Raw genomic sequence first — 25,041 nt, forward strand, 5'->3', positions numbered from 1 at the left:
GCACGAAGGGAGGGCTCGCGCGGGGAGGGGAGAGAGTGCGGGAAGGGAAGAGCGTGCGCGCGCTGTTTGAGGGGACGGGAGCACGTGGGACGAGGTGAAGTTTGAAGAGTAACGGAAGGAGAGGCGGCCATGGGGCAAGCTCACAGATCACACGCAGAGTTACCTCTCACCACCGAGGACCTGTGGGATTATCAAGTCAGTTTCATATCAGCGGATCGACCCTGCTTGGAAGGGGGAGGGGGGCGGGGGCAGGAGTCGGGCGGTGTTGTTGTCATTCGTGTTGTTTTAAATTTCATTGGGAACTACTCAATGATTTAAAAAGTTCTGAGCACATCATATCGGACTCGAAATGTCTCTCTCCGTTTGCAGTAATTTGTTCCCACTTTCTGTCTGGCCCTCGCCACCTGCCGTGTTGCTGCAGTTACTCACTGTCTAAGCTGGTGCTGAGCTCTGTCAGACTGGAAGGTCCACCATCACGTTCCGCAAACTGGTCACCCAGTCTGCATTGGGCCTGACCAGTGGAGAGGAGGAGACCGCAGTGTGAGCAGCACCCAGTGAAATAATACGAGTAAATCTGAGATGCTTTCAAAGCAGCAACATTGGAAAATGTGAAAACACTGGCCAGAATTTTCTCATCCTCTTCACAAACTAGAGTGGTACTACAGGACAGGAAAATTGAAAATGTTACGTTCTTGTGGGAAGAGGATACAAATACAATCGCAGCAATAGCATGGCCATTAAAAAAATTCAATGGTCCGAAATATCTTACCAATGATAACGTGGGATAAAGTGAACAATCACTTTGACACTGGTAGTGTTACTAACTCTGAGCCCAAAGGTCAAGGTTTAAGTCGCATATTCTCTAAAGCTGTGTCATAACATCTCTGACTAGACTGATTAAAACATATCTGCTTAACTTGTGAAAGATAACTTGTGTTTAACTTGATCAAAAGAGTTGATGTTGTGAACATGGATTTCCACAAGGCTTTTTGATAAAGTAGCACATAATTAACTTGCCAGGAAAATTGAAAATGTTATTGGAAGTGACATCATGATCATGAAGTTGGCTGAGTGATTAGGAGCAAAATAATTGTGAATGGTTGTTTTTATGGACTGAACAGAAGTGGACAGAGGTCCTTGGGGTCAGGATTAGGCCTTCTGTTTGTCATGTACATTTACGACTCAGATATACAGGACACAATTTTGAAATTCGACACAGAAGTTGAATCCCTCTGTTAATTAAAACCAGATACCCAGAAAAGCTCACCTCACCTCGTAATCTGTTAAAATGTGAGTGGCAGAACTCCTAAATTCCACTATTTAAAGAAACATAACAATTTATTGTTTCTAACTTTAATAGTGAACATTAAACAAAAACTATTCACAAATCCAAGACTTTCTTTTCTTAACTAGTTACTATCTGACCCCAACTCTATAAAATAATATGCTGTTCCAATAACACACTTGTTAAACATTACATTAACTTAATGTCAAGACCATACAGTTTCTATCTTCTTCAGTGTTTTCACTCGACCATCTGCTGATCTCCCTGGAATGTCTCGTTTCTATTTTACTGTATGTTTCATATGAAAAGGTACCTTTCTTTGAGAGCAGAATATTAGGTGGGTAGTCGCTGTCTGGCTCTGATGAATGGCAGTTGCTTTGTTGTTCACTGGCAGTTGCTCTCTGTCTAATTTTTGAAATACCAGGTTTATATACATGACACATTAAATTCTAATAATTTGATTGATTATCAGGTGTCAAAACAATAAAATTCAAATTCTGTAGGCTTGTGGTACCCTGGGCATAATTTAAAACAAATTAGTTACATTTGAATTGTTGTCAAAACAACAACCAAAACTCAGGTATCCATTTAACAGGCAATTGTTACATTTGGAACAGCTTGACCTTTAGCTGGCAGCTGTGACTGTACTTTAAATTCAGAAAAGCACTTTCTATCTTAAAGTGACCATACATGCTTTGACTTTGTAACTAATGTATATTTACGACTCAGATGTACAGGGTAACATAACAGGGAGTATTATGAAGAATGAGGGTGATAGTGATAGCTAAGAGAATATAGACAGGCTGGTGAAATGGGCAGACATATGGCAGATGAACATGTGTATCATATAAGTTTCAGATCATGTCCAGCTTCAGCATGACAAATTTCTGACCATTTCCTATTGACGTTCAAAGCATTCCTCCACTGTCACCATCCTAGTAAATACCATTGAATAGAAACTGAATTTGACCAAGCATATAAATTCTGTAGCTGCAAGACCACATCAGGGAGATAGTATGGCTACGCAAAACTGGATCATGATCTACGGGGCACATGTCTGGAGTGTGATAGAATATTGTGCACTTTATTTGCAAGATGGCAACACTGGCAGTGTTTCGGGTCTTGGGCCCATCCACTCCAGGCGGCAGTTTCTTCACTTCTTTCGTTGTCCTTTTTTGTCTTCTTTCTTTTTCTTCATCATCTTCCTGTCAACAATGTCGAAGAAGGTGACATTGTGGAGGAGAGTGGTCAGAACGGGACTCGTGATGAGGTGGCAGCCTGGTCTGGCAGTGGAACTATGGACCCATGGTTGTGGTAGGCCAGGAGCGGGAACTCCAGGCATCGATGAGGTGGCAACTTCAGTGAAACCAAGGACTCCTGGTTGTGGTAAACCCAGAACGTGGACTTCAGGGGTTGTTGAGGCAGCAGCGGACCAAAGACTCCTGGTTATCACTGTGCCGGTGGCAGCATCACCTGATTGTGGCAGGCTCAGAGATAGCAAACGTGGCAACTCCAATATTGATGGGTCTGGTGAGGGCAGCAGAGGGTGGTGGTGCAAGTGTTATTGGTCACCTGGCTCAGGACTCATGGTGGAATGAAGATGGATTCTTTTAGCTTTATCTTTTTATTCTTAAAACGTTCAAGTGGCACCGGATTGTGGCGACAGTTGAAGCGTTTCACTGTGTTTTACTGTGTTGTTTATTGTAGAGGATGTGACAATAAATCATTGTTCATTCAGTAAATCATCATTCATTCATTCATTGATTGTTTCAATAAACTTGAGGTTCAACACCATATTCTTCAAAGGAGACCACTTGATTTCAACTTAAACCCTCTCTATCAATGATGCACAGTGGCAATAATGTGGACAATATTCATAATGCACTGCAGCAAAATAAAAGGATTCTGCATAATCCAAGATGGAGGATGGGAAAAATTTCTGGTTGTAACAGCTGCTAATTTTTTGAGATTTTTTAGATGCTGGAAGTAATTTCCTCGAATTCCAGGAGCAGCAATTACTGCTTCATATGCTGTTCCATTGTTTTGAAACTTTGGGAAAAAAAAGTCAAAACAACAGCAGTTTTAAAAGGGAGAAGAACAGACAAAGGAAGCACATGGTGAGGTCATTGCAGGAGAGAGAGAGAGAACCTACACAGTTCAACATTTAAGAGGCATTTGGATGGGTAAATGAATAGAAAGGGTTTGGAGGGAGATGGGCTGGGTACTGGCAGGTGGGACTAGATTGGATTGGGATATCTGGTTGGCATGGACGGGTTGGACTGAAGGGTCTGTTTCCATGTTGTACATCTCTATGACTCTAACTCTCAAGGTTTGTTTAATATTAGCTTCCAAACCTATGACCTCTATCACTTAGAAGGGCAAGGGCAACAGATGTATGGAACACCTGACTGCAAGTTTCCCACCAAGCCTCATAACATTATCAGTTGGAACAATATTGTGTCCTTGCTGAGTAAAAATCCTGGAACTCCTTTCCAGTAGCACTGTAGCTATTCCTGCATCAGATGAATGCAGCAGTTCAAGAAGGCACACCTTATCAAGGAGACATAGAGATTGTCAACAGGGCATACTAGATGCATGCATCCGATGGTAAAAAAAGGTGACATTTTGAGGCAGAGAAAGCAAAGTGATAATGTTTTGGAAGGAAGAACAAGGAGAAACAACGTAATATAGGATACCAATCTAAAGTAAGTACAGAAAGGAAACAATGGATAAAAGGGTCAATTAGACTCGAAATGTCAGCTCTTTTCTCTCCTTGCAGATGCTGCCAGACCTGCTGAGATTTTCCAGCATTTTCTCTTTTGGTTACAGAAAGGAAACATCGGTTTATGTGCATAAATTGTGAAAGTTGGCAGATCAGGATTTTAAAAGAGCAAATGGAATTCTGAACTTAATAGATGCATAAAAGTGTAATAGCGAGGAATGTATTATGAACTTTTATAACACCGAGATTTTACCTCAATTTGAGTATTGTGTTCAATTCTCAACATTATACTTTAGAAGGAAAGTGCAGAAAATACTTATGAGAATGGTTCCCGAGATGAGAGACTTCTATTATATCAACATACAGGAGATACATTTGATAAAGGACACTAGATCTGTATGAAAAGGGCAGCAGCGGTGTGAAATAAAAATCAGCAACAGAGGGAGGCTCAGCACAAGGAAAGTGGATCTGTGACAGCCTGGCAGTAACGTTAGTGGATAAAACTGATGGCAGAGAGCCCAAGTGGTTTCAATCATGAGACATTATTAAAGCTGGAGAGTGCACTTAAAGAAATTCCCTTTTTAAGATATTTAATATCCAATTCAATTATTTAAATAGAATAGCATTGGCTGGGCAGGCTCGACAGTGTTGCTGCTGGAGATATGGGAGATGGTGTTCGCTTGTGGAGTTCACCGTGACCACACCTGCAGTGAGTGTTGGCTGCATGAGTAACTGAGCAGAGGTGATAAGCTGGATTCAGACACTGCATAACACTAGGAAGGGAGAGTTACATACTCTGTTTCAGGAGGCAGTCATATCCCTTTATTAATTGCATCAAATTTAGTCAGTGGTATGGGATATAAAGTTGTGATTGTGGCAAAGCAGATCTGGATATCCAGAATTTAGCTTTGTAGTAGCCTCACCCTTATCCAATTCATGTGAGGGTCTTGCTCCCATTGTGAAAGAGTGCACAGACTGCAGGAATGATGAGCAAACTGATCGCAGCACCATTGTACTGACCACCATTCAAGTTCAGAATACAGAAGCATTATGGTGCAGAAGGAGACCATCAGGCAATTGTGCCCTTTCTGGCTTGTTAAATGAGCTTCACTATCTGGTGCCAATCTTTTTCCCATACACTTGCACATTATTTGGATAAAAATAATCATCCAATGCCACTTGAGTGCCACAGCTGAACCCCTTAGATTAGCTGAAGTTAGGGGAAAAATGACAATTGTAGTTGTTTTAGGGGATAGCCTAGTTCAGTCTCCAGCAAAGACGAAGAGTCACAAAGGTGTGTTGCTTACCTGTAGCCAAGGTTAAAGGCACTTCTGGGCTGCAAAGGTAATTGGAGGGATAAGGATCTAATTGTGGTGGTCCATGTAGGGTACTAACGACATAGGTAGGATGAGAACAAAGATTCTGTTGTGGAATTACAGTTAAAAAGCAGAAACACAAATCTCTGGATTGCTACCTGAGCCATTTGAAAGTCAGTGTCGGGTAAATAACAGTAGAGATAGAAGTTTCTGGCTCAAAGATTGGAGTGGTAGGAATAGGTTCTGATTCATTAGGCACAGGTACTACTACCAGGGAAAGAAAGAGATATTCTATTGGGACAGGTTTTATTTGAACAGTGCTGGGACCATTGAATAGTAGATTCAAATAATAGAATCCCTACAGTGCATAAAGAGGCCATTCAGTCTACAGTCTAGGGTGTAGGTTGCTGTCAGATCTGTGGGTCCTGTGCAACCAGTTTCAGTCTCTGAGTCTGCACTGACCAACCAAGGAGCATCATACCCAGTCCCAACCCCCCCAACGTATCTCTATAACCCACATGCCTGCACATACATAGAGCAATTTTGCATGGCCAATCTATTCAACCTGCATATCGTTGGACCAGTGTTTTGGCAAATCATACAGCTAGGGTTGTAGATTAGCATTGATCAAAGGATATAATTGAAGGGAAATTAAAATTGTCGGACAAGGACATAATTGAAAGGATTTTTTTTTTAAAAATGAGAGAGCAGAGGTACAGGAATAGTGAAAAGGTGATGACAATAAAATGCGACAGGAAGGGGTAAAAAATATAAGCAGAAGAGTGCAGCAAAAATTAGAACAAGGTAAGTAATAATGATTAAAAAAGCGTAATACTCTTTACTTGAATGCACATAGTATTTATTAGTTGATAGCAGAAATAAAATTACGACTTTACAACTAATACAGAGACCTGGTTGCAAGTGAGCAGGACTGCAAATTCAATAGTCAAGAGTATTTAGCATTCCGGAAAAATGGGCAAAACGACATGGGAACTTTTAATAAAGAAAGTTATCAGCGCAGCATTCAGTAGTGATTAATGTACAATAGATCATGCATACTTACTGGATAAAATAAACTGGCAAGGGTAACATAGAAGACAAATTTGTAGACAGCATCAGGGATTGATTCTTAAAGCAATGTATTGAAGAACCACTCTGAGAATAGAACATTTTAAAACGAGTGGTAGGATTAATAAGAAATCTCGAAGCTAAAGATCTCCAGGGGATAGCTATCATAACATGGTACAATTTTAATTTCTATGTGAGGGCGATCAAATTGAATCGCAAACCAGTGTCCTCCCTTAAATGAGCACAATTACAGAGGAATGAAGACAGATTTGTCTCAAATGGATGGGGAAAATAGATGAAGGAGAAAGCAGTGATGGACATTTAAATAGATACTTCATAACACTGCAAAAGTTTATTCCATTTGAAAACAAGGACTCATTGAGTATGATGTGGTTAACAAATATGGTCAAGAACTAAGGCATTAAAAGTGGGAAAAACTAGTGGTAGGCTCAAGGATTGGGAATTTTGTTTAGGAACTAACATGGTAAAAAGAAAGCTATTGAAAATTGACTGTCAAAGAAATTTGGAAGAAATATTTTTAAAGGCTTCCAAGGATTCTGAAAACCAAGTACAGTAGTGGAAATAAATGTGGGACTGTTGGAAGATGCAACTGGGGAAATAATAGTGAATGGAGAAATGGCGGATCAGACTACAAACACCTCAAAAATAACATAAACAAGATGGTCTTGGAAGGAAAGATCTCGTGACAGTCTCAATCATGAATAATAAAGTTTTTGATAAGCTAATGGGACTAAAAGCTGCCAAGACATAAGATCTGATGGTCTGTATTGAAGGATTTGAAAGGAAGTGACTGCACAAAAAGAGATTGATGGAAATATTTCAGATCTTACTGGATTCAAGAAGAATTCCAATGGATAAAATGATGCCCTTTCAAGAAAGCTGGGAGATAGAAAATAGGAACCTATATGTCAGTTAGCCTAACATTTGTTATTGGGAAAATGCTGGAGTTCATTATTAAGGAAGAAATAATAGAACATTTAGGAAAGCTTAATGCAGACAGAATCACCATTGTTTGTGAAGGGGAAATCATGTTGGATAAATTGCTAGAATTGCTTTGAGATATAACAAGTAGAGTTGATAAAGGGCAACCAGTAGATGTAGTGTATTTGGAATTCCAGAAGACATTTGATAGGGTGCCACATAAAAAAAATTGCCCAAGATAGGAATTCATAGTATTAGGCTAATCTATTAGCATGGATTGAGGATTGATTAAGGGGGCAAAGTGTAATGTAAACGTTTGCTTTCATGCATGCTTTGCGAGCGGTGAATTTGCTGGTGATATAACAATAGGTGAAAGGTCATGTGTTGAAACATAAGGAATTTTCAAATGGGCATAGGTAGATTGTGGGCAAAAACTTGGCAGATGAGCCAAGTTCTGTAGGAAAGTGAGTTATGGACTTTGCTAAGAAGAATCAAAAGGTAGATTATCATTTAAATGTAGACAGACTCCAAAACAAAACAGTACTGTGCATTGTGCATGTCCCAGTACATCCTTCTGGCACCAGAGGAGCAGAGTGTTTGAAGTCCAAGAATTCAAACCCATCACAAGGCTCATGGTCTACACAGCATGGTATCCATCCTTCTTTATGCACTGGAACCATGGACAATCTACAGCAGATACTTCAAGTTCCTTAAGAGTTATCACCAACACTGCCTTCTCAAAATTCTGCAATTTCACTGGCAGGATAGGTGTACCAATGTAAGCCTCCTGTCCTAGTCCAATATCCCGTTATCTGGTTACACATGACCAGCTATGGTAGGCAAGCCACATTGTCCGCATGCTCAGCACAAGACTCCCTAAACAAGTGCTCTTTATTGCAAGATTTTGAATGGTATACGATCACTAAGAGGGCAGAGGAAATGCTACAAGAACACCTCAAAACCTTCCTAATCAAATGCAACAACCGAATAACACGTGAAAATTGCTTGCCCTACAGTGTACAAAGTGGAGAAGATACATCATGAAGGTACCAAACATTTTGAGTGTCACTGCATGGAACTACAAGTGCAAGTAGTGGAAAGACTGTGCAGAATCTAGAGCATACCACCACCACTAGCCCCACCCCCTCACAACACACACACACTTATCAAACACGACCTACCCCATCTGTGGTAGACTTTACAGCTCCAGGACTGGACTATTCATTCACCGTAGAACTCATTCTGCCAGATGGGAGCAAGTTAACCGTGGAGTGACTGCCAAAAAAGAAGAATGTGAAATTATCATATATGTGTAAATTAAACAGGAGATGCAAATTTATTGATATTGAATCAATTGCCTATTTTAAATGTCACATTCACAGAAATATTAAGTTTCAAAGTCCTATCTATTCCCCACAGCACTGTACATTGATTATTTATTTGGAAACATTTATTGTCATGTTAAATGTCTCAGTTGAATCTGTTTCCAATATATTTCAGTTCGGTGTACTCCAAACCCGAACCTGCTGTGTGAAAAAGTTTTATTTAACCTCACCTTACATTTGCTTCTTTTGCAAAAAACTTTAAAACTGTGTCCTCTGTTTCTTGATACCTTCATGATTTGAACACTTTTTGTCTATCTATTTGGCATATACCCCTCGTGACTTTGAAAACACCCCCTCAGACTTCTCCAAGAGAAAACAGAACCAAGTTCTCCAATTATCTTCATAACTGAAGTTTCTCATCCCTGAAATCTTTCTTACAAATCTATTTGGACAAAATAGTAGTTTCTTTGCAAACAGCTTTGTTCCTTCTGAATGGGTATACCAAAGCTTGCCCCAATCAGAGGTCAGATGAGTACTGAAAAAAATTTTCATCCATTTTTCTTATGTTTTTAAATTCAGTTTTAGTCTGTGATACGTCTAAGGTATAACAATTAGCTGACAGAAATTGTAATATGATAATTCATATTCATTACTATTTTAACAGTGCTAAATTAAAAGGATTGACCCCTGGCATATATCAATGCAATAGACACCAAACTGCATATTATTGGCCCCAGAATGTTCTTCAAGGTGCTGAACATTAATAATTCCTTAAAACAGTATGCATGTGTTAATCATTGTTTTTATATTTCTGCAGGCACTAACATTTTTGACAACAATAGAAATTCAAAAGTAAGAAAATTTGTGTATCATATTGCTTTGTATTCTGTGTTGCATATGTTTATACATCTGTGCTGTCCATTTTATGATTCCTTACCAATAGGGAAATTTGATTAAGATGTATTTCAAGATGATGAATTGCCACTAATAGTGGTACAGCATGGTGTCAACTGTGATTATTGTAATTCACAAGTTAAATAACTATCACTTCAGCCACTTACAAAATATTAGTGACCTGCTGTATGTTGTTAATTTTGTTGTTAATCTGTGTTGTTAAGCAGATAATCTATCAGTTCTTCTGACTACTCTATCTGAACCACTAAACCATGCTTTCAACAATTCAATTTGTAAATGCAGTAATACTAACACCTCAACCACTGGTTGAAATGCTTATCAGCCCATTTTTTCATGGTGGTATGTGATACTCTAAGGTACTCTTGTGCTACTTGTAGGTTTCTGTGAGCTTGCTGAGAACAGTCCAATATGAGTGATTCATCCTTCAATCCTAAAAACTTCGGTTATTTTCAGAGATCCCATTACCTCATAGCCATAAACTAAACCAGTAGTAGTAAAACCAGTAGAATCATTTGGTGAAAACCATGTGGCAAAAAAAAGAAATTTAAGTACTTGGTCCTAACCATAAGGACATTCATGATAGAAATGCCATTAAAATTGTTTTGAGGGTTTAATTCACATATTATTCATCACAGTTACTTTAATATCCCTCCAAATCATCTTTAAAGCTGCCTCTTAGTTTGTTATTGTGTCATCAATATGTGACTTAGGCTTCTTAGAAATCTGCTTTTTGATCCTCTATGATTCTTGCTTTATTTCATGGGGCTAAGCCTTTTCTGTCTCCTAGTGGTTGAATCTCAAAAATTAATTGCAGGTTATGTGGTTACCATAGCAAGAATCAGCCTAAATTATCATGTCAGTAATTGAACCAAAAGTATAATTTGTTTGCAGTACAGATTATTATTGTAAGATAAATCTGTGCAAGATGAGTTTTGTAGTCATACTCTGAAACAAGAGCTGCATGTTTTAGTACATTTTTCTTTCACCTCAAACTGTGTAATTTATTGGAGTGGAAGTAGAGGTTTTATGGAAAATAAATCATAGGCTGCATCATGTTCAAAGTTCAAATTAATTTGATAGATACTCCTTTTAATACATATTTCTCTCTTGTTTAATTAAAAATGTATGCGTATGGTGAATTTTCCAAGCCTGGCACAAATGTAATGAAATTGCCAAGCAGTGGATGTCATGTTGCCACATAGTGTGGCAAGATTATTTGAGGTTGTCCTTGTAGATTTCTGGCCCACACTGAGACTCCAAAGAGCGCTCACAATTAGCTAGAGGGAAAGAAAGAAAGAAAGGAAACAGCACACTGCCATAAAGGTTGCAATCATTTAAAAGAGTAACTTCTCTGCTCCTGCTCATGGAGAATTATTTGCAGAACACTCAGATCATTTTCAGGCATGTTTGATTGTGTTTGTTTATTTGTAGATGAAATAGGACAATGAAGAGTTACCTTTGATTTTGCAGTATGCCTTTTTCACAAGAAAAGGTAGAAGATCCTTTATCTGAAATGCTCGGGACCAGCTGTTGTTTGGAATTCAGAATTTTTCGGTTTTCAGAATAGTGACAGTTTAATGGGTGAAGTATTAAAAATTCTTACCGGAGGAGCAGACTTCTAAATAAGAACGTGCTTGGCCATGCCCCCATGTTGCATCTGAGTGACACACAACGAGTGGATGTCGACTTGGGGACATTCACAGAGAAACCCCAGATCTGTCGGTGCTTGGCCATGCCCCACATGTCACATCTGAGTGACACGTATCGAGTGGGTGTTCACTTGGGGGCATTCACAGAGAAACACCAGGCCTGTCAGTGCTTGGCTACGCCCCCCATGTTGCATCTGAGTGATTGTGGTGTAAAATTATGTCCCAATACATGTGTGAATCATAATGTAACACATGTATTGGGCCAAGCAGTGGAATGTGGTGAAAGGGTTAAAATTGTGTCCCAATACATGTGTGAATCTAACTGAAAATGGAAGGTGTCGCTTAGTCCCGTGTGAATCTTATTACACACCTTCCCGTGTGAATCTTCTTATCTGCATGTGACCAGAATGGAATGTGTTTTTCAGCCTTGCTCTGCTGTTCACATGAATGTTTAGATCTCGAAAAGAGTATATCAGCTGGAAAAGTCTCCAGTTCGGTAGAGTCTGCTCCGGGGTTGCGTTTAACCGCCGAGCGTGGGTTGTTGGCAACCGCTCTACGAGAACTGACGGCTCCCAGTTCCGGTAACACGTAGAGTGAGTACAAACCAGACCCGTTGTAAGTACGAGACCTGGTTGTGGCGACGCTGCGGGGAATAAAACACTTATATTCTAGCAGACTCGCCTCTTGGCTGTTTGTTCTGTGTCAGACTACTTTCCTGCGAGCCTGGTCCTTGACCTTGAGAATTTTTTTAAAACAGTGATTTGCATCAAGTAGGTGTCAACTTGGGTTACCTGTTTGCTCGTCAAACAACCTTGTTAATGAGAAAAAAAATTCAGAAAAAGCCTTCGGATTTCAGCGCTTTTTGGTTTTTGGATGTTCAGATAAAGGATCTTCGACCTGTACCAATTTGCTGGATTGCAAGCACTTTATATCAGCAGTTAAAAATGGGAAAATTCTTTTGCATAAGTATTTGAAAGAATTGCCCCCATAAACTAACTTTAGTGTGTAACTAATCAATGTGGTGCATATTTAATTCCTCAAACACAAGACAGATGCAGTTTGAACATTAGTCATAGAGTCATAGAGATGTACAGCATGGAAACAGACCCTTCAGTCCAACCCATCCATGCTGACCAGATGTCCCAACCCAATCTAGTCCCACCTGCCAACACCCGGCCCATCTCCCTCCAAACTCTTCCTATTCATATACCCGTCCAAATGCCTCTTAAATATTGGAATTGTACCAGCCTCCACCACTTCCTCTGGCAGCTCATGCCTTACACCCTCTGTGTGAAAGAAATTGCCACTTAGGTCTCCTTTATATCTTCCCCTCTCACCCTAAATCTATGCCCTCCAGTTCTGGACTCCCCAACCCCAGGGAAAAGACTTTGCCTATTTACCCTATCCATGCCCCTCATAATTTTGTAAACCTCTATAAGGTCACCCTTCAGCCTCCGACACTCCAGGGAAAACAGCCCTAGCGTGTTGAGCCTCTCCCTGTAGCTCAAATCCTCCAATCCTGACAACATCCTTGTAAATCTTTTCTGAACCCTTTCAAGTTTCACAATATCTTTCTAATAGGAAGGAAATCAGAATTGCACGCAATATTCCAACAGTGGCCTAACCAATATCCTGTACAGCCGCAACATGACCTCCCAACTCCTGTACTCAATACACTGACCAATAAAGAAAAGTGTACCAAACACCTTCTTCACTACCCTATCTACCTGCGACTCCACTTTCAAGGAACTATGAACCTGCATTCCAAGGCCTCTTTGTTCAGCAACACTCCCTAGGACCTTACCATTAAGTGTATAAGTCCTGCTAAGATTTGCTTTCCCGAAATGCAGCACCTCGCATTTATCTGAATTAAACTCCATCAGCCACTTCTCAGCCCATTGGCCCATCTGGTCAAGATCCTGTTGTAATCTGACGTAACCCTCTTCTCTGTCCACTACACGTCCAATTTTGGTGTCATCTGCAAACTTACTACTTTTGAAATATTATAGTTTTTGAATTTTCTTCCTTGTCACCATGACCTAGGTAACATCCTCCTCCTTGATAAAGACAGATACAAAGTATTCATTTAATACTTCTGCTATTACCCCTGCTTCCATATATGAATCTCCCTATTGGGTCCTGAAATAGTTCTACTCCTCATCTTACCAACCTTTTACAATTTCTTTGCCTATGGAAGATGTTGGTATTTCGTTTTACATTTGATTCCAGTCTCTTTGCTTCTTAAACTTCCTTTTCAATATTTTGTCTTCACTATGATCTTCTCAGTGGCAGCTGAAGACAGGCAATAAATGTTGGCCCACCCAACGCTACCCACATGCCATTAGTGTTAAAAAAAAACAGTTTTGTTCTCAATTGTATTTTCTACCTGATACCTGTTATAAACAATTTTTTTTCTTCATTGTCTTAATTTCCATTTCCTCATCCATCCATGCAGCTCTGGATTTGTTTGCCCTCCTTTTTCATTTTGAGGAAATATACCTTGACTGTATCAAAACAATTTTGTCTTTGAAGAGATCTTATTGTTCAGCTACAGTTTTTTTCACCAACTTTGGTTCCATTTTATCTTGTCCAGCTTTGTTCTTGTTCCATTGATGTTACCTCTAGCCCAGTTAATTATTGTTACTCTGAATTGTTCATTTTCTTTTCCAATGTCACCCTAAACCTTATATAATGATTACTGTCCTCTTAATGTTTTCCCATTGTCGCTTGAGCTACACCATCTTTCCTGTACTGCATTTTTTGTTTTATCCTTCATCTCTTTACTCATTTGCATGTGACATTTGTAGTAATCCACAGATTGTCACTCTTGCTACTTTTCTACCTAGCTCCCTAAATCCTGACCAGAGGACCATGCAGTTTTTCCTATCTGCCACTGGTGCCAACGTGGATCACAATGTTGGGGTGACCACGATCCTTCAGAAGAATATCCTGCAGCCTGTCTGTAACATTCTTGGTCTGGCAGTCTGAGACAAATCTATGACTACAGAATGGTCCAACTAAAAAATCTCCTTTCACTACTACTTTGCCACTCTATTTTATTGTCTCCTGTACAGCTGAACAACCTGTACTGCCATAGGCCTGGGTCTTGCTGCACTTCTGAGGAACTATTGTCAGTACCCAGAATGGAGAGCCAACTATGAGCAAAATCATCTCAGGGACTGCTAAGTATCTGAATCTCTTAGACTGCCTAGTAATCATCCATTCCCAACCTGCTTGCAAACCCTCATACTGTAGTGTGACCACATCTCTAAACATGCTATCCATGTAGTTCTTTAACTCACATATAAATTAGTGACGCCAACTGCATGAGTCACATGAATTAGAGGCTGGTTATAGTTCCTTCACTCAGGAGTAAAGTTCAGTAATGTCCAGATGGCTCAAAACAGGGTGCTACAGAATTTCTTTAAAGTTGATAACAAGACAAGATTTTATGCATTTGGTTAAAACATATTATGCATTTTAGGAGTTAGATGGAGCTGTTAGTTCCTGTTCAGGCATAACAAGTATTGATTAAGTAAAGATCTGATTCTCTTTATCTTGTGGCTTTGCAAGGTGTGATGGCTTAGCTTCATTCATTAGCTAGAGTCATTTTGTAATGCCCATTTTAGTCAGTCCATTCTAAAACTAAGCAACAGAGTATTATTTTTTAAATTTATGATTTGTTTCCTGTCTTGTGGACATGACACTGCATTTACACAGGTTTCATTACAGTCAGTTCTGTTATAATGCAGTAGTTCCTAACGCATGCAATCCCATGTTATAAGAAATCACATAATAACAGCACCATTTAAATTAATGGAGCTGGAATCGTGTTAGAACCAATATATGCTTTAAAACTTCATTGTTTAGAAACAATGTCCCCAATTTGTCAATTGTGTTACAGCGAATTTGTGTTAATGAAACATGCGTTATAATAGAATGATCTGTATCATAATTTCACAGTTCTGTTTTCATGTTTACTTATCATGCAAACCTATTTAATATGCAAATTTGCCTTGGATTCTGTAAAGACCATTATTTGCTTTACTGGCTCAAATGGAGCATATCTAACAGCATCAAGTCGAAAAGTGTGGTGCTGGAAAAGCACAGCATGTCGGGCAGCATCTGAGGAGCAGGAGAATCGACGTTTCAAGCATAACCTGTTCATTGGAAATGAGGGGGTGGCCTAAGGGGGGGTTAAAAGATAAATGGGAGGGGCTGGGGCTGGAGGGAAGGTAGCTGAGAATGCAGAAGGTAGATAGAGGTGGAGAGTGATGATGATAAATCGGAAAGGGGGGGGGTGGAGCAGTTAGGTGGGAAGAAAGATGGACAGGTAGAACAGTTCAAGAAGGCAGTGCCGAGTTGGAAGGTTGGCTTTGGGATAAGGTAGGAAGAGGGGAAATGAAGAAACTGTTGAAATTTACATTTTTTTTTGCAGCAGAGCGGCGGGAGCTGGGCGGAAGTGAGGTCAGAGCACGGAGGCTGTTGGGAAGTATAGTGATTGTTATTTAAGTACTTACTTCGAAGCCAGCGGCCTTTTTTGCAACAAAGAGCAGGGGAGCTGGGCAGAAGTGAGGTTAGAGCACAGAGGCTATTGGGAAGGTTAGTGAGTCCTATTTAAATACTTACTCGAAACCAGTGGTCTTTTTTGCAGCAGAGAGTGGCAGGAGCTGGGCAGATATGAGGTCGGAGCACAGAGGCTGTTGGGAAGGTTAGTGATTAAGTGAGGAGATTACACCACAGTTGAAGACAATGAAGGCATGACTGCTAAGCTGATTCAGTGTGGGAGGTCAGGGACACAGATGGTGTTTCTGGCACCTATAGCTATGGAAAGTGTGTGTACACATTCAGCTTCTGAAGGAGCATGTTGCAGCACTGAAGAAAGAACTCGATGATCTCAGGCTCATCGGAGAGAACGAGAATTTTCTGGATAGGAGCTTCAGCGAGTTTATTACACCGAGCATACCAGAAGAGAGAAGGGAGATGACAATGAGGAAGGAAGAGATGGTTCAAGTACAAGAGACCTGGTGGGAAGTACCTCTCATGAACAGGTCAACTCTCTTGGAAACTGTTGAGACAGATGACACTGCCAGTCTGAGAGGCAAACAGGTCTGCCAATCAAAAATTGGCGTGGAGGCAGAGCTGAGGAGTCAGACATCTGGTAGGCAGATTTGCCACTGCAACACAGGTGTGTTTAATTAAGTAGATGGGGGTGGGGGGGGATGGGGGTGGGGACAAACTGGAAATTTAAGAAGAAAGTTAAAAGGAAAGTGAGAATAAGAAGTTAAGAAAGACAACAGAATCAATGGAGCAGAAAACTCAAGAAGGGATCATGGTCAAGTGAAATAGGGATTAATAGGAAGGGTGAGGGGAGTAACAAATTAAAAATATTATATATGAATGCACAAAGCATAAGAAATGAGGTGGATGAGCTTGAGGCTCAGTTGGAAATTGGCAGGTATGATGTTGTGGGGATAACTGAGACATGGCTTCAAGTGGACAGGGTCTGGGAAATGAATATTCAAGGCTGTACATACTATTGAAAGGACAGACTGACAGGCAGAAGGGGTGGGGTGGCCCTGTTGGTGAGGGATGATATTCAGTCCCTTGCGAGGGGGGATATAGAATCCAGAGATGTAGAATCAATATGGATAGAGCTGAGAAATTCTAAGGGTAGAAAGAACCTAACGGGAGTTTTCTACTGGCTCCCAAACATTAGTCTGGATATAGGGAGTAAGTTGAATAAGGAGTTGAAATTGGCCTGTCGCAAAGGTATTACTACAGTTGTTATGGAAAAGCACAGCAGTTCAGGCAGCATCCGAGGAGCAGTAAAATCGACGTTTCGGGCAAAAGCCCTTCATCATTATTCCTGATGAAGGACTTTTGCCCGAAATGTCGATTTTACTGCTCCTCGGATGCTGCCTGAACTGCTTTGCTTTTCCAGCACCACTCTAATCTAGACTCTGGTTTCCAGCATCTGCAGTCAATGTTTTTACCTACAGTTGTTATGGGAAATTTCAACATGCAGATAGACTGGGAGAATCAGGATGGTACTGGACCCCAGAAAGGGAGTTTGTGAAGTGTCTCCAAGATGGATTCTTCGAACAGCTTGTTCTGGGGCCTACCAGGGAGAAGGCAATTTTGGATCTTGTGTTGTGCAATGAACCGGATTTGATCAGGGACTTCGAAGTAAAGGAACCATTAGGAGATAATGACCATAATATGATAAGTTTTCATCTGCAGTTTGAGAAGGAGAAGGGAGAATCAGAAGTGTCTATTGCAGTTGAACAAAGGGAACTATGGAGCTATGAGGGAGGAACTGTCCAAAGTTCAATGGTTCAATACCCTGGCAGGGGTGGCAATGGAACAATAATGGCAGGTATTTCTGGATATAATGCAGAAGGTGCAGGATCAGTTCATTGCAAAGTGGAAGAAAGATCCGAAGGGGAGGCAGGGCCGCCATGGCTGACGAGGGAAGTTAAGGACTGTATAAAGATAAAAGAGAAGTATAACATAGCAAAGAGTGGGAAGCTGGAGGACTGGGAAACTTTTAAAGAGCATCAGAGGATAACTAAAAAGGTAATACGCGGAGTAAAAATGAGGGACGAAGGCAAACTGGCGAAAATATAAAAGTGGATAGTAAAAGTTTTTTTAGGTATGTGAAAAGAAAAAAATGGTTAAGAGTAAAATTGGGCCCTTGAAGACAGAAATAGGTGAATTTATTATGGGGAATAAGGAAATGGCAGAAGAGTTGAATAAGTACTTTGGATCTGTCTTCACTGGGGAAGACATAAGCAATCTCCTAGATGTTATAGTGGTTGAAGGACCTAGGGTAATGGATGAACTGAAGGGAATTTATATTAGGCAAAATAGTGTTGGATAGACTTTTAGGTCTGAAGGCTGATATGTCCCCAGGACCTGATGGTCTGCATCCCAAGGTACTTAAGGAGGTGGCTGTAAAAATCGTGGACGCATTGCTAATCATTTTAGAATGCTTTTATAGATTCAGGATCAGTTCCTGCGGATTGGAAGATGGCTAATGTTATCCCACTTTTCAAGAAAGGAGGGAGAGAGAAAACGGAATTATAGACTGCTTAGCCTGATGTCAGTGGTTGGAAAGATGCTGGAGTCAATTATAAAAGATGAAATTAGAACTCATTTGGATAGTAGTAACAGGATAGGTCAGAGTCAGCATGGATTTATGAAGGAGAAATTGTGCTTGACTAATCTTCTGGAATTTGGTGAGGATGTAACTATGAAGATGGACAAGGCAAAGCCAGTGGATTAGTGTACCTGGACTTTCAGAAAGCCTTTGATAAAATCCCACATAGAAGATTAGTGAGCAAAATTAGGGCACGTGGTATTGGGAGCAAAATACTTACTTGGTTTGAAAACTGACTGGCTGACCGGAAGCAAAGAGTAGAGATAAAATGGGTCCCTTTCGAAATAGCAGGCGGTGACCAGTGGGGTACCACAAGGTTCGGTGCTGGGACTGCAGCTATTTACAATATACATTAATAATATAGATGAAGGTATTAAAAATAATATTAGCAAATTTGCTGATGACACAAAGCTGGATGAAAGGGTGAAATGTGAGGAGGATGTTATGAGAATACAGGGTGACTTAGACAGGCTAGGTGAGTGGACGGATGCATGGCAGATACAGTTTAATGTGGATCAATGTGTGGTTATCTACTTTGGCAGCAAGAACAGTAAGGTAGATAACTATCTAAATGGAGCTTAAAAATGTGTTGCTGGAAAAGTGCAGCAGGTCAGGCAGCATCAAAGGAGCAGGAAAATCGACATTTCGGGCATAAGCCCTTCTTCAGGAATGTCAATTCTCCTGCTCCTTTGATGCTGCCTGACCTGCTGCGCTTTTCCAGCAACACATGTTTAAGCTCCGATCTCCACCATCCGCAGTCCTCACTTTCTCTAACTATCTAAATGGAGTCAAGTTAGGTAAAGGGGAAGTACAACGAGATCTAGGTGTTCTTGTACATCAGTCAATGAAAGCAAGCATGCAAGTACAGCAGGCAGTGAAGAAAGCTAATGGCATGCTGGCCTCATAACAAGAATAATTCAATATAGGAGCAAAGAGGTCCTTCTGCAGCTGTACAGGGCCCTGGTGAGACCGCACCTGGAGTATTGTGTGCAGTTTTGACCTCCAAATTTGAGGAAGGACATTCTGGCTATTGAAGGAGTGCAGCGTAGGTTCACGTGGTCAATTCCTGGAATGGCGGGACTATCATATGTTGAAAGGTTGGAGTGACTGGGCTTGTACACACGAGTTTAGAAGGATGAGAGGGGATCTGATTGAGATGTATAAGATTATTAAAGGATTGGACACTCTGGAGGCAGGAAGCATGTTTCCGCTGATGGTTGAGACCAGAACCAGAGAACACATTTTTAAAAATAGGTCATTTAGAACAGAGCTGAGGAGAAACTTCTTCACCCAGAGAGTGGTGGATATATGGAATGCTCTGACCCAGAAGGCAGTGGAGCCAAGTCTCTGGATACTTTCAAGCATCTGCAGTTCTCACCTTCTCATAACTAATAGCATGGTTGGACTGAATAGCCTGCTTCTATTTTGTGTATTCTTTGAAATTCTACATTTCTTCATCAATAATAGTCATGTGATTAAATTGTCATTCACTGTACAATATGATCTCGTGACCCTTTCAGGATTTTAAACAATATGATCAAACAGATTTCAGTGTCCTCTTTATACACCCAATATTCACTCTAGCATCTGTCACTAAAAATGATTCTAGCTTAATTTTGTATGACCCAAAATGTAACTTCACATTTTCTCCAACTTTGATTTCATGTATTTACTCCCTTAAAAGCCATAAAAAAATTACACAGCATAGAATCACTAATGTATTAAGTGAATGAGGCTGCACTTGTGAAGGCGTGAATCTATGTGAGCTAACCTCACACCATTCTTTCAAATTAAATCATTGGCACCAATGCTAATCATTTCACAAGGACTGGAAAGATTTGCTAGTGTAGAAGAAGGGACAAGTTAAAATGTAAAATGCGTGAAGTACAACTAAAACCCATGGTGCATGGTTTTTTGGTGTCCTCTCTAGTGTAGTGGCTATAGAAAGCAAATTTCCCTGCTCTGTATTATCCAGAAAGTGCATAATTCTAGTATCTGAAACATATTTCAATTGCAGCGGATGTATGGGCATTCAAGCATCCTACTGGAAGTAGAATACTAAATTAACATGCGTATGTCAGTACCCACATGGAAATGAGAACACAGTTTGAAATTTATTGCTGCTGTACAAGTTTCTCAGGAATTTGAAAACTTGTCAATCAAATGGTGGGCTAGTTTCCCAAGCTAAGAGCCTCCTTCAGTAACCCTTTGTTACGACATAGCTGTAAACCCTTCTGCTAATTAAACCAAACACACAGAAAAATCACCTTGCCTTGTAATCTTTTAAAGTATGAGTGACAGAGAACAACCCAAATTCCACTGTTTAACAAACAATATCAATTTTATTGCTTAACGCTAAAAGTGAACATTAAACAATAACTATTTACAACTGTAAGCCTCCTTTTTCCGAAGGATTTGTTATCTACCCCCCACTCTATAATAACATACTGATCTAATGAAGCTTCTATTAAATTTACAACAACTTAATTTTCAAAACCAGACAGCGGCCATCGTCTCCAGTGTCGATCTTCCTCTGTTTGTAGATCTCACTGGGTCGTCCTTGGTCTTCTGCTGCAAAGATGTTTATATGAGAAAGGTACCTTTGACAGAGAGTGTGGTGAATAGCAGTCTTTCAGTTGGAGCTCTTTCTGGCCAACTGTCCAAAATGCCTGCTTTTTTTATACCCCAAACATCAGATTGTCTCATTGATTTGATGTCAAAACAGTAAAATTCAAATTCGATTGGGTTTTAGTATCTTGGGGCATAATTTAAACGGATTGGTTAAATTCAAACTGCTGTGAAAACAACTGAGGTATCTAGGTTACAGCCAAGTATTACATCTTTCAATTTTCCAGCACACTCTGTGACTGCTAGTCAGTCGTGTTCTTCCCAGACCTCTTATACAAGCATTTGGTGTGCCCCCAGTTTCAAAAACAGGCCTCAATTTCTAACCTCTCCTCAGCCTTCCTCATTAGATTTCTCTCCCCACTCCATTATTCAGAAGGTCCCTACATGTCCCTAGCTGCAACTTTTCACTGTAAGTATGTCTTCCCAACTCAAGCTGGTTTTGCCAATTCTGCAGCCTCAAATATCCCTCTCTGCTCATTGAAGGTACCATGGCTATTGTTTCCACTTGAAAATGTGAGAGTGATTGGAGGGCATCAAAATAAGACAGACAGGCAATCATAAAAAAAATGAAAGAGTATATTGAAGAGTATTTCTTTCACCACAATCTTATTGTGAATAATAATGGATGGGCTCCAAATTTCCCATACTCTGTGAAAGCATCATAAAATGGAGTTCTCAGTTATAAACTTGCTGTTTCAAGCTCAACACATTTTATTTCAGAAAATTAATTTCTTGAAAAAAGAAAAATTAAAGGATACAAAATGCTAAAGCTGTAGGAAATCCAAATTAAACAGAAAATGCTTTAGAAAACATCTGTGGAGGGAGAAACAGGCTATGTTGCAGGTCGATATCCTTTCATTATAATATTAAAGGATACATGGAATGAGCAGATGACTACAATTATTTGAACACCATAGTCAAACACACTTGATGCACCAAATAATTCCTGTAGTGCAACATCTTATAATTCTGTATACATCAGAAATTTTGAACATTATACTCAGTTTTCCTCCATCAGCCCAACAACACTGCAATAACTAATTTTTATTTTCACTTTGTCACATAATACCTTATTCACTTTAAAATTTGATCTGGAATTTGCTTTTTGAATTTCTGTGGTCTTTCATGTGGAATTTTCTTGAAATTTACCAACTTTATCAAAATGAAATGTTGGTATTTAAATTTCATACCAAATTCTGGCTAACTATTCTCGAATTAGGAAAACAAGCTGTTTATTGTAACCTTGCAGTACACCAGAATTGATTCCAAATCTATGCTAGTTTAGCTAAACTCAGTCAGTGTAGGACTTAAAATTCTGTAATTAACCTTAGACCCTTGGATTATGAAAGGGAAAGTAAGCTATTGCATGTAATCTCCTGATTTTCTGTAGAATGCCTATATGTGTGGATGTCAATTGAACATAGGCTTGTAATGAGCTATCATACCTCTATGATTGAATAACACACACGCTATTTTGGTTACTTAGTGAAGAATGGATATATTGAGCAATTTACCAGAGCATTGCTGATGTTTAGAAATTGTATTCTAACAGGGCTAAAGTAAATAATGTACTTTCATACATTAAGAAAAACTTTAACTGCGAAGGGCAAACAGGTTTGGGTACAAAAGTGGAGAGGTCAATGAAGTCTTAAACATTAGCATCCAGTCCTACCCACTTCCAGTTTAACCTGAGTGATTTAACAGGTGAATGGAAAAAAACCTGTGGAGCTGTAATATGAGTAATTAAAATTATTTGAAGAGACAATTGCCAGAGGATTTAATCCAGCATTCTAGCCTTAACTGTCAGAACTTGTGGACTTGGTCTGAATAATTCAGGCAAGGGTACAGCAGGTAGTGCTTTTTCAATATTAGCTGATAGCTTGTAAAACCTTCAAATAGCGAAACAGAATAGCTACTTAGGTAAGAGACTTGTGCTACATGACTTCTTCTGACCATGTCTTGACAGATGATTTGCAATGTCTTGAAAGTTAGCTGTCTGGTTGTGGATTTCAATCACTTTGTTCTGCCTTTCTCTGTAGTCAGCCTTGACCGACAGGAGCTTATACAGTTCTACCTTGCAGCTCTGATGATGAACTAAAGAGCAGTAGCATAGCTGCCTTCTGCTTAGTCACATGCCCTTTATAGGACAGGGGTTGGACACAGAAATGCCAACACTGGGTCCTCAGTCAGATGATCAGCTCTCTCAACATCTCTAAGTGGCATTATAGAACCATAGAATCCCTACAGTGTGTAAGCAGGCCATTTGACCCATCAACGCCACACCAACCCTATAGATTGAATCTCACCCAGATCCAATCCTCCTACTCTATCCTTGTAACCCTGAATTTCCCATGGTTAATCCACCTAGCCTGCACATCCCTGGACACCCATGGTCAAGTTAACATTTCCAATCTACCCAACCTGCACATGTTTGGACTGTGGGAGGAAACCCATGCAGTCACAGGGAGATCCACACAGACAGTTACTTCAGGGGAAATCCTTTTTATAGATTTGGTTCATCACACCACTTCAGTCTGGTTGAGAAACTCAGAAGCAAGATGCTTATTAATGCCACGATTGAGTTGTACAGCTCACCAACAGAAAAAACATGGAAACAGCCTGCAACTGGCCACCCCATTACGTGTAGTTTGTTAAATTAAAATTCTACCTAGTGTATATCACAATCACAGGATGTTACAAAATACTGTTAGAGTCACTGTTTTCACTTGATGAAATATCTTGTGGGGAGAAAACTTGAGATTATGTTCTCATGCCCAGTTAACAAATATACAATAAAACTTGTGTTTTAGTGTTCACCAGAAATTTCTTCAATTGGCTGATGAAGTAATTGACTACAAAACACAACATATCACATCAGAACAAGTCAGCAGTATTCCAGCAATAAAGGTGCGTGTCTGATTATCTGTTAACGGTAAAATCACAATAATGTCTATTGTGTAATACAAATTGTCTTCGTACATAAAATAAATGGTTGTTAAGGCCAGCTAAGACCCATTGGGACTCAATTCATCTGATCCCTGGGCAGAGGAGGAGCAGCGCAGAAGAGTCACAAAAAAGTGCAACAATAGCACATAATCAACAAGACTAAGGAGGTGCTATTCTTTACTATGAGAATTTCTTTATTGTGAATTGAATCTGAAATGAGAATGTTATGCTTCAGTTATACAGGACATTGATGAGACTGCATCTTGAATACTGTGTGTGAGGAAGGATGTAATGCATTGGAGGCATTTCACAGGTTTATTTGATTGTACCTGGAATGACTGAGTTGTCTTAAGAGGATAGATTGGGCAGACTGGGCTTTCTTTAGAAGAATGATGGATGATTTAATTGAAATGTATAAGATGTGAATTGTCTTGACAAGTTGAACAGGGAAAGGATGTTTCCTTTTGTGAGTGAATCCAGAACTAAGGGGGCACTGCTTTAAACTTAGGGGTCACCATTTTTGGACTGAGGTGAGGGGATTCTTTTCTTTTTTGGATAAATTTGTAACTTTTGAACTCTTTGCCTCACAATGTGAGTTAATTGAATATTTTTAGTTCAGAGATTATTAGATTCTTCTGAGCACCTTCTTCCATATCTTTCACCCATCCCTACACCTTACAGGTGACCACAGCCAACCCATTTTTACCCATTATGGTCCCCATTAGCAGTTTTTCTTTATTTCTGGCTCACCATTATCCTTTCCTTTTTTCTGCCCAACTGGTGTTCTCTTTCTGGGCTGCATCTCTACTTATTTTTATAGAAGAATACAGCGCAGTACAGGCCCTTTGGCCCTCGATGTTGCGCCGATCCAAGCCCACCTAACCTATACTAACCCACTATCCTCCATATACCTATCCAATGCCCGCTTAAATGCCCATAAAGAGGGAGAGTCCACCACTGCTGCTGGCAGGGCATTCCATGAACTTACGACTCGCTGAGTGAAGAACCTACCCCTAACTTCAGTCCTATATCTACCCCCCCTTAATTTAAAGCTATGCCCCCTTGTAATACCCGACTCCATAC

At 40.0% G+C, this 25,041-nt stretch overlaps 1 protein-coding gene across 4 annotated transcripts in view; it reads left to right on the top strand.

Moving 5' to 3' along the window:
• gja10b (gap junction protein alpha 10 b) overlaps nt 1-25,041 on the top strand; it is a 79,919-nt gene that overhangs the window by 946 nt on the left and 53,932 nt on the right. For 3 of the 4 annotated variants that reach the window (XR_006310745.1, XM_043685156.1, XM_043685168.1), the window contains exon 2: nt 23,823-23,919. Coding sequence is in view for 3 of the 4 variants with exons in the window: in XM_043685156.1 (XP_043541091.1) it covers nt 23,823-23,919 (97 nt within the window). In the remaining variant the exon portion in view is untranslated. Of the gene's footprint in view, nt 1-79; nt 196-9,475; nt 9,511-23,822; nt 23,920-25,041 lie in introns of those variants that run through there. The other variant, XM_043685163.1, reaches the window with a different exon arrangement.

This window comes from Chiloscyllium plagiosum, chromosome 3, assembly GCF_004010195.1.
Source record: "Chiloscyllium plagiosum isolate BGI_BamShark_2017 chromosome 3, ASM401019v2, whole genome shotgun sequence".
In the NCBI taxonomy this organism is placed as follows: Eukaryota; Metazoa; Chordata; class Chondrichthyes; order Orectolobiformes; family Hemiscylliidae; genus Chiloscyllium; species Chiloscyllium plagiosum.